At 36.4% G+C, this 9,976-nt stretch overlaps 1 protein-coding gene across 1 annotated transcript; it reads left to right on the top strand.

Moving 5' to 3' along the window:
• Window positions 1–760: 760 nt before the first annotated feature.
• Window positions 761–8,515, top strand: GTPBP6 (GTP binding protein 6 (putative); the record flags this gene model as incomplete). The annotated part of the gene is made up of 9 exons (XM_008943840.1): window positions 761–898; window positions 1,322–1,392; window positions 2,949–3,079; window positions 3,666–3,736; window positions 4,189–4,347; window positions 5,653–5,861; window positions 7,226–7,374; window positions 7,682–7,834; window positions 8,314–8,515. Coding segments are annotated over 9 exons (1,223 nt in total), but the record flags the coding sequence as incomplete, so codon positions are not given.
• Between the last annotated feature and the right edge of the window lie 1,461 nt (window positions 8,516–9,976).

The following is a 9,976-nucleotide window of genomic DNA, read 5'->3' as shown; positions in this document are numbered from 1 at the left end:
AGCCTGTCTGAACAGATGTTTTGGAATGATTGTTCAAACACCACAGGTGCAACAGGAAACCTGTGCATTCTACAAGAAACATTAATAATATGACGAGAAAGGATCATGGTTATCTTTAAAAATATATTGCCTTTTGGACCAAGGTAACCTATTTAATATGTAAATTATGTTTTGCTATCTAGAGAAACTTGACAAATACGTTAGGAGAAGATGAAAAGTTTGGCAAACCAAAACCAGCTCTACTGCTTAACCTGAATACAGGATTGAAATCTGGTTTTTAGCAAGTCAGAAATGGATGTAGGTCCTTCATGAATAAGCATCAGTGATGTAAGCAGCAGGGTATGCCATATTAGTCAGTCATTAAATATTAGTACACAACACCAAGGAATTAAATCAGGTGGGTTTGTGCCCATCTGAAACAACAATTTATTTTCCAGCTGGTTATTCATTCCATTTGAGGTGAAAAGCTTCATAATTTCTATGTTGACAATACAGTTTAAAATTCTAAATCAACAATCACAGAAACAATTTGTGCTGGCAGAAAGATGCTTTGGGTGATCAAATTGCATCAAACTAGAAATGTAGTTACTCTGATTGGAGGTAAGACATTTTGCTCCTTGTGCCAGAGGTTAAAATATATACCCCAGTAGATTTTCACTGTAGCTTAGTTTTTTCCCCTTTCACACACATACTGTAGTTACTGGAAATCTGAGCAAAGTTATGATGGTTCTTTATTTTTTTTTCTTTTGTGTTCTTAAAGCTGAACTGCAGATTGCTGAAGCCGTTGCTCTTGTAGATACCCTTCAGAACTGGACCGTTGTAGAAAAAATAATTATTCCTACAAAAAATCCTGACAAGAAGTTTATTTTTGGCAAAGGAAACTTTCAGGTTTTGACAGGTAAGGACTGAGATTTTTCATCACTGCCTTGCTCTAAATTGAAGACTTGTGCAGCTGAACTGTTTAAGGAGAGATGTGAATGCTGAAGAGAGGGAGAATTTTGTTTATCCTTTATGCAATTTTGAAGACAAACTTCAAAGAATTCTGTTAAGGTTGTGAAAGCAACAGCATAGAAATAACTCATGCTCACTGAGAATGGGTGAGGCACCTTATTCCCTGTGTCTAGGTGACTGACATAGGTGAAACTGGCAGCTGTTCTTGATGTAGTCCTAAATTAGTGCAGTTACAACTGAGCAAAGAATATGGTGCCACTTGATATTTTATGAGCATTCTGCTCTGTGCAAAATGGGTTTATATTCTATATATTTTAGAAAGAGAATTGACATTTAACACTGTATCTTGAAATGGTTATCCATCTTTTAGAAAAGATTAAAAAATTGCCCAATGTGACAGCTGTCTTCATGAATGTGGAAAGAATATCTTCACTAACAAAGGTAATTAAATATAATATCAGTTCATATTCTTTACATCAGTGTTGTTCGGAAGCTATTGAATTTATGAGAATTAGGGTCAGTTATGACTGAATTTGCAAATGGTAATAGATGATGCCCCCTGGGTTGAGTTTTGTTGAAAGGAAACAATTCCCCTTACATATGTCCATTTGATATGTGTGCTTCTAGCTCTTGTGCATGAAATTTTCCACCAGTCTAATAGCTGTTCAGTATACACTCTGCTCACACGTTTGCAACTGTCACTGCTTACCATGTTTGAAAAGTTGCTCAGGGTCTTTTTCACAAATGGTGGCACAGCTTTATTATGAAGAATGTCAATGTTTTGGATTAGCTGTATGCCCCAGTTTCTATACCTATATGGATAACGTATTTATTCTCCTGTAGTTCTGTGGATGCTGTGTTGTATTTTGAATATGAGATGTAAATTCAGAGCAAACTTAAACATTTCTAATATTGACACTTTCATTCCTAACCCTTAAAAAGAAACTATCCTTTTAATGGATGGAATATGTTGAGGGGAGAAGCCTGCCTCACTGTTTTTAACACTGGCAGTAAAACAATTGGTGCATGAACTACAGATGCTCTTTGAAATGCTTAGACAAACTGAAAAAAGTACTTTGTAGGGTTTGTGCATGTACAGCGTCGTGCAGGGTGTAAAGTGCATGCAAACTCCTCAAGCAAACAGTTATGCTCTGCTGGTAGCTTTGAACTCTCCCTGATTATAAAATGAACAGAGATGATGAATATCTCTAATAGAGCTATCTCAAGCACTTCAATTTATTGATGAAATAGAAGTTGAAATGTTTAATTTCAATTTCCTGGGTTTTATTCCCTAATTTATAGTAAGAGTTGTTCTAGTACTAGGTTTGCTAAAAAAAAAAATCTTGCAAATCTGGGTCTTAAGACCGATTGAATAGGGTTGATTCAAGAAAGTGGTAACATGTATAAAACACAAGCATTCTAGATTACAAAGGCAGAGGTGAACAGCATATTTTTGCTGAATTAGAGCAAGCCTCAGGGCTTTTGTGTTTAGTTGTTTGTTGGGTTTTTTGATTTTTGTAAGTACACTCTGAAAAGGTGATTACAAAATAATTTCCCTGCCTTCCTCTCTTTTTATTTTTTTTTTTATTATTATTATTTTGGTAACTTTTTTTCATTTCTTATGTTAGCCCTCTCCCATTCCAGCATTTCATATTTTTTTCACAAGGGCTTAACCACTGAGATGCTTGATTCTGAGATGTGCTGTATGCACTGTTGTCAGAATCCATGAAAGGCAGTGGGAGGATTTGTGCTGAATTTGGTGGGCCTAGACATTAAGTTCTGCTTCTAAACTGTTTTGATGACCTTTCTTCATGGTCAAACAAGTTTTGTCTTTTTGTGCTCCTAATCATTGCCCATCCATTGAAGTGGGATCCTGAGATCCTCAGAGTTCAAGCATCCATCAGCTACCTGTAACTGCAGCTCTGTGTAGGAATTGATACACAGATACTTCGGGTAAAAAAAAGACACCCAGGTTGTTTTGTCTTGCATGGCTGAAGAGAGAACTAGAAGATGCCTGGGGCGTGAAGGTCTTTGACAGATACACAGTTGTGCTTCACATTTTCCGTTGTAATGCCCAGACCAAAGAAGCAAAACTTCAGATAGCACTGGCCGAAATTCCACTTCTCAGGTACCTTGAGCTTGGGCAAATCACATACTGGTATTTTAGTGACTATTGCTTTACAGTAACAAAAATAGTAATACTGGACTGTATAGAAGAATGACATTGTTTCAGTGCTTGCCTAGTGCTCAGTGATTGATTAGAGCATAGGAATATTTGCTTTAATGTCATTGGTTGGGTTGAAGAAGGAAAGCTATAAATGAGGACAATTAAAGGCATTGATTTGTATCTGAATTTTCGACGTTTCTACATTACATGGCATAGAAATATTGGCACATGGCAATTGGTGTGAGTTGCATGGATGTATCAGGGGCATCTTTGGCTCTCTGAAATTTCTGATTAGTCATTATAATTTGCTGAGAGAGTTGCATGTTTTTTTGAGCCATAGTTGAGGAGTCAGGAAAATCTGGATTTTTGGTGTTTTGTTTTTTTTCCAGGCTTCTTGCTGTGAGCAGGTTTTATTTAAAGCTAAAATTTTCATTAAGTGGTTTTATTTGTACTATTAGAATATCACTACTGCTTCACATTTGTTAGGCATTTTAGGGTAGTTTGATTAAAGAAAATTGCTTCTAATTAACTGTTACTCCACTGCCAGGTCAAATTTGAAAAATGAGGTGTCTCAGCTAGATCAGCAGAGGGGTGGATCAAGATACATCATGGGCTCAGGTACAGTCTAAAAATTCTCAAGGATTATGAGGATATTTTTTCTCCATAGCATTTAAACAAATTTAATTGCATCTTAGTCTGTTTGGAGGAGGCTGGGAGGAAAAACTGTCTGTGTTCTGCATCTGATTAAGTGAAGTGCAAAAATTTTTTGAAAAGTAACTTGTATAATAAAGTTTTGGTCTGGACTGGCTCAATAAGTGGCCACAGACCAGACTGTTTGCTGCCACAGGGGTTTATTATAAACGTACATGGTTATACTACAGTGCTTAGTGTATTTTTAAATAATTACTCATCCCTCTGACTTTTAGGCAAGAATATGTAGTTTTAGTTGCTTATGCAACTGAACTTCTATGCCCTAGTGCTAACTCACTTGATTTCCAAATGCACAACATCACTTGGTTTACTCTTTCTCTTGTAGGCTATTCTGTCAATTATCCATTTGTATTTTTCAGGTGAAACGTTCATGGAGACACAGACTCGTGTCCTGAAAGAAAAAGAACTTAAAATTAGGAATGCTCTGGAGAGACTAAGAAGAAAAAGGTCTTTACTTAGAACTCAGCGCAGAAAACGCGAGTTTCCGACTGTCTCAGTAATGGGCTATACTAATTGTGGTAAGCACAGACTCATGAGTTATAACACCAAAGAGCTTACATGGTCCAATTTTCAATTAGAAACTCTAGCCAGAATCTCATTTCAGTGTGAATAGGCTTCCTATTTTAATTAGCTGATAAATTGTGTAATTAATATGTATCAATTCGAATGTAGTTAGCAAAGCAAATTGCGCTTGTTTTAGTTAGATTTGGGTTTTTTTTCATCTTGAAGACATGTTTTGAAGAAATGCCTACCACTGTTGTGCTGTCCCTTTCTATATAGAGTAATCTCTATGACTCGATCAGAATGAGTAGAGAGAAGTACATGAGTGTTTGGATCACTGAGGCTTGAGGCACACAAGGAACATTCAGGAGAGCTGGCAGTCCATGTGAGAAATGTGCTTAAGAAGCACTGTAGCTTTTCACTGACTGTTGTATAGCATTCTGAGATGTGTTCCTAAAAGAATCTAAATAAAGCTAAGGGGGCTTTCTGTTCTCTTTTTTCATATAGTCTACACAAGTGAATTCAGACACAAGGCATAAATAGACTTTGGACTGAACACTTTTTTCAGGTTACATTATCTCAGGACCATCTCATTTTCTTACCCAGCATCTTAATAAAAACAAATTTACCTTCCACTAATTTTGTTATCAGTTATATACTCAAAGATTTGGCTTACATGCTAAATTTCTCTTAAATGTCATACTTCCATACTTGTAAAACTGAAGATTTAACTACAGATACATATATAACAATTTAGTACACATAATTGAAATACTTTAACTAGGGTATATGCTGAGCACTTTAATGACTAAATTCTGTGAAATATTTATTGAGTTAAATGCATGTCTCTAGTATTACAGTCATGAGGAAACACCCAGTAAAAGCATAAACCCTAAACCTAATAAGCTACATATTATTAGTGTTTGTGTTTGGTTTTGGATTAATAATTCAAGTAAATATTGAATTATTTGACAACAGAAGCCCTGGGGAATGTGTAAATGTCTGCCTCCTCATGCTGTCATGGCAGTGCTCTTCAGATAGTCTGTGAGGTGAGAGATGTGGGTAGGTCACTTTGCAGGTCTTTGATCATCGTGTGATTTTGCAGCATAGCTTCCAGACGTGGCCTTAAATCCAATTCCAAGTTATGAAAGTTAAGACTGTCTTTGGATTTACTAACATCACATAGATAACTAATCGTAGGCTAGGTTTAAATTAGTGAAATAGATAAGAAAAGATATGTCATACAACTCACTTGAGCCTTGCAAATGGACTTTTTCCTTGAAAGAAGCCATTAAAATCTTGTCCTTTGTTTGTTTAATTAGGAAAAACTACCTTGATCAAAGCCTTGACTGGAGAAGCAGGGCTGCAACCTCGAGATCAGCTGTTTGCCACTCTTGATATCACAGCCCATGCTGGCTATCTGCCCTCACATATGGCAGTTATTTATGTTGACACCATTGGGTTTCTGACTGATCTCCCACATAATCTGGTTGAGTCCTTTTCAGCGACATTAGAAGAAGTGGCCTACTCAGTAAGTAGTTGACTATAAAATCTGAGTGATCAAATTTCCTTTTGGATAATCCTCACCCCTTCCAAAAAGGGGAAGTTAATTGGCATGCTGCTCTTAGTGAAGTATCCAGCTGACTATAGTGGTCTCCTAAGATAATGATGTAAATTTCATATCATAAACCAATTTTCTGATACTTGAAATTATGCAGAACATGTACATAATGAAGAGATTTCAGAAAGGCTTTATTTGGGTTTTGTGTTCTTCTCCATGATACGTAAACCAGATAAATCAGATTCTGCTGATTAAATGTCTGAAAACCTAAGTAGTGCATCCAAATAAGCTGAGACTAGCTTTGTTGACAGTTAAAATAAAGCCTCTGGAATGATCTGGTTTTAACTTAAGGTTGCCTGTAGCGCTAGAAGTAGGTGATTGTGATGTGATGCAGGCAGCATGTAATAAACATAAATGTATTTTTCCAATCATTTTCTCATTAAAGTTAGTTTCCTGTGTTATAGCAAAGTGTAAAGCTGCATACACACAGACATTTAAACAAAAAGCCTGTATCATCAAAGGAAATGAAATTCAGTGGCAGCTAGATGGGGGAATGCTCCTGAGGACTGGACTTCAGCCTGCAATAACAGGACTTTCAAAAGCTGGCTCCAACTACCCCATTTGTCTTTTATTCTGAGGCATTAAATGAAAGGCAAGAAATTTACTTCTGATTAATTTTCAGAAGTTTGAAGCAGTATCTTGAGCAAAGCTGATGAAACATTTTGAATGCAAGTATTGAATTCGGTTGCCTAGTTTTTATCATGGCAAGAATGATCGCGTACATACTTGAAACTGATTGCTGTTGTGCAAAGCTTTCCAAGTGAAACACCAGTAACAGATTCTTAGGGGCTAAGGATAAGGATAAGGATAATCTGCATTTGAACATAAAAGTTACGTGGGAATTTCCCCACCATTTTTGAAATAGTTTTTCAGCCATTACTCTTCTAAAGCCTTTTTAGAGTTCACTCTGTCTTCTCCAGTATTTTTGAAGCCTTATTACACAGCACTGACTTTGAAAAATTGAGTCAGTTATTGTTTGAAACCTGAATTTTGTAACTAGCTTGGTTGACAGGGTTTGTTTCAGGGTTTTGGGAAGCAGTACTCACTGTGAAGTGAAGGACTAAGCTGCCACAGATTTTCTTCCTTTGTGGTGCAAAAACTAGAATTGGTGTAATACCGTTTTAGTAGTTGGTGTTAGTGTTAGCCTGCCAGTGTATTATCTAATGGATAGGAAAGTATCTTACATGAATTAGCAATGCAAAAATAGTATAAAATCTCTGCAGGCTGGTAACTGCTGTGTTTCATTAACTGTCCTGCACATTGATGCTTGCTAGGATCTGATAGTTCATGTGAGGGATATTACTCACCCAGAAACCACCCTCCAGAAAGCAACTGTTCTGTCGGTTCTGAAGAATCTTAATCTTCCCAGCCACTTACTGGACTCAATCATAGAAGTTCATAACAAAGTGGATTTGATAGAAAGGTAAGCAGGAGATGCTAAGTGTACTGAAATATTTCTTGTGTTCTGGAAGCCTTATAATTCTTAGCCTAAAAAAGAGCTCCCACACTTCTGAATATGTCTAACAGTGTTTCTCAATCTTCCACTTATATAATTTTGGTCCTAAAAATAAATACTTATCTTTTGATTACAAAAGAAACCACTTGAGTCAGACAAGTGGCTTCTGCAGGAAGGTGCCAGTATAAAGTAATAAAATTAAATTGTCCATGCTTGGAATATTTTTACAGCCTAATCTTCATGAGCAAATGCGATAGCAGTTGTTGTTTTTCAGGTATAAACCCACTGAAGAAAATGCTTTAGCCATTTCTGCTCTGCATGGACATGGTTTAGAAGAGCTGAAAGAAGAAATAGAGAAGAAAATTTTGACAGTGACAGGGAAAAAGATTCTGACAGTTAACATCAACTTAGAAGGACCTCAGCTAAGGTAAACAGTTTTTTAATTTTAAGAAGGACTTGGAGAAATAATGAAACTTTTAGTCTTGCATGTCTTAAAATTTCCAAATCATATCATACTGATTTTAATCTGTGTAAAGGATTATAGGGATAATTATCAAAATTTTCTGACCTATTGAGAAAAAATATCCCCATTAGATACTCTGGAGTCTGCTTCTGAAAATGTCCTTCACAGAGCTGTGTGTGCTACTACAATAAAACTTACCTCCTGAAAGACCATGCCACTGGTCCAGGAGCCAGGTTTTTGACAAAACCACAAATCTGAATAATTTAGGAAAACAGCAAATTTCCAAACAGCAAATAGCAAACAGCAAACAGAAAGTTAAGTGAAGGACTTTATCTGTTAAAGTGTTAAATTGCCTAGATTAGAACATGTTGACTTAAAACACAGATCACATTTTATGTGCTGAGTCATACCTTTAGGGTGATAATATGCTTTTATTTTTACAGTTGGCTCTATAAAGAAGCAACAGTGCAGGAGGTGGAAGTCATGCCCGAGGATGGTACAGCCAGGGTGAAGGTGATAATCAGCAACTCTGCTTTTGGCAGATACAAAAACCTCTTTCCCAACAGCAAGATTGTTGTGCCGTGAACCAGCGTCCTTTTCTGGGAAAAGACACTGATCTCACCAAGGGGATGTGAAATGAAGTTAATGACCTCTTCTTCTGAGTGTTAAAGAGAGTCTTTCTTCTCCAGTTGATGTTTTTGATGCATTTTAGGAACAGACACTGTTTCAGAAAACTTCTGTATGGGAAAAGTCTGAGCTTCATTCTGACACCAAATGCAAGGTCAGCACTCAATTTTTAATAATAAAGCATTTGTTGGCTACAAGCTGTGGACCTCAAACACATGGAAATCACTGGATGGCATCTGAATTAACCTTCTGAAAAGTACTGTGTTTCTTATGTCACATAAATAAAGCTTTTTACCCGTTTTTTTAATAATAAAATACTATTTATTATAGTTGAAGTGTCTCAGATGGTCCTTGGAAACTGAAAGTTGGTGAACAAAATGTTGTTGGCTATCTGTAAATAACAGAGATAAATAGGCATTCAAGCAGAATGAATGCATGAACCTAAATAACTTAACTGCCATGTCTTATTGCAGTGAAGCAAACCCCCTTAGGTTTGTATATTTAAGCAATAAATAAAGTTAGCTGTGAACATTGTACCTATACAGTTTTCTTGCCTGTGGTGATTTATCCGCAGTACCCGTTACTGTGTCCGTTCTTAGAGAAAACATTTAAGGTACATCAAACTGTGGATTTGGTGTGCAATTACTTCACAAAGGAAAAAAAATAAAACCTGATCCATAACTTGAGTTATTAATTACTACTAGGAACTAATAAAATGATCATTATCATAGAAAGAAGCAAAACTATTTTGGTCCATATTACACAGAGAGATCAAGTTTTATTGAACAGAGTAACAAGCCACTTGAGGGTACAAAAGATAAGCAGAAAAACATTCTGAACGTGCATAGCAATACTTCAGGCAAATAATGACTTGAAAAAAAAACCAGAACTGAGTGACTGTTCAGTGTGAAGTACATAGAGACAAACAAGGATACGAAGCACTGTGGAAAAGCATTTAGCAAGTCATCTTTATAAAATTGAATATTTATGGGTTTATTCCCACATATTCTACAATGGTAAGAGGTTGCGTGAGGAGGTAGCATCTTAGCCTTGTGCTGAGACATCTAGGGCTAGTTTGCCCTGATGTCAAGCAGCAGCTGATTTAAAACTTCTGCAAACACCTCCTGCCAGACATACGAACTCAGCTTTTACATATAAAGTGCATGTGAAACTTGAGGTATGTTGATGATGAGGCTGCAGAGTCAACTTCATACAATACCTGGTTTTGGTTTAGTCCTAAGATTGCCATTTTTCTTACCTTCATGATCATCTGTTATTGCACAGTTCATTAAAAAAAAAATAGGTTTCATATGCAATGGCAAACAGCTTAAACCCCTCGGTTTTTACATAAGCAAAAACTACTCTACTAAGACAAAAAAAAATCATTGTAGTTCTACTAAAATAGCTAAATAAAAGACTGGGTGTGACACCCCAAATTAGCATGACAGAAACTGAGAATCTGAATTTCTAGAGCAGTCT

This window comes from Merops nubicus, unplaced genomic scaffold, assembly GCF_000691845.1.
Source record: "Merops nubicus isolate BGI_N331 unplaced genomic scaffold, ASM69184v1 scaffold10547, whole genome shotgun sequence".
Classification (NCBI taxonomy): Eukaryota; Metazoa; Chordata; class Aves; order Coraciiformes; family Meropidae; genus Merops; species Merops nubicus.
Note: the sequence above shows the minus strand (reverse complement) of the source record. Positions and strands in the feature narration are given on the sequence as shown.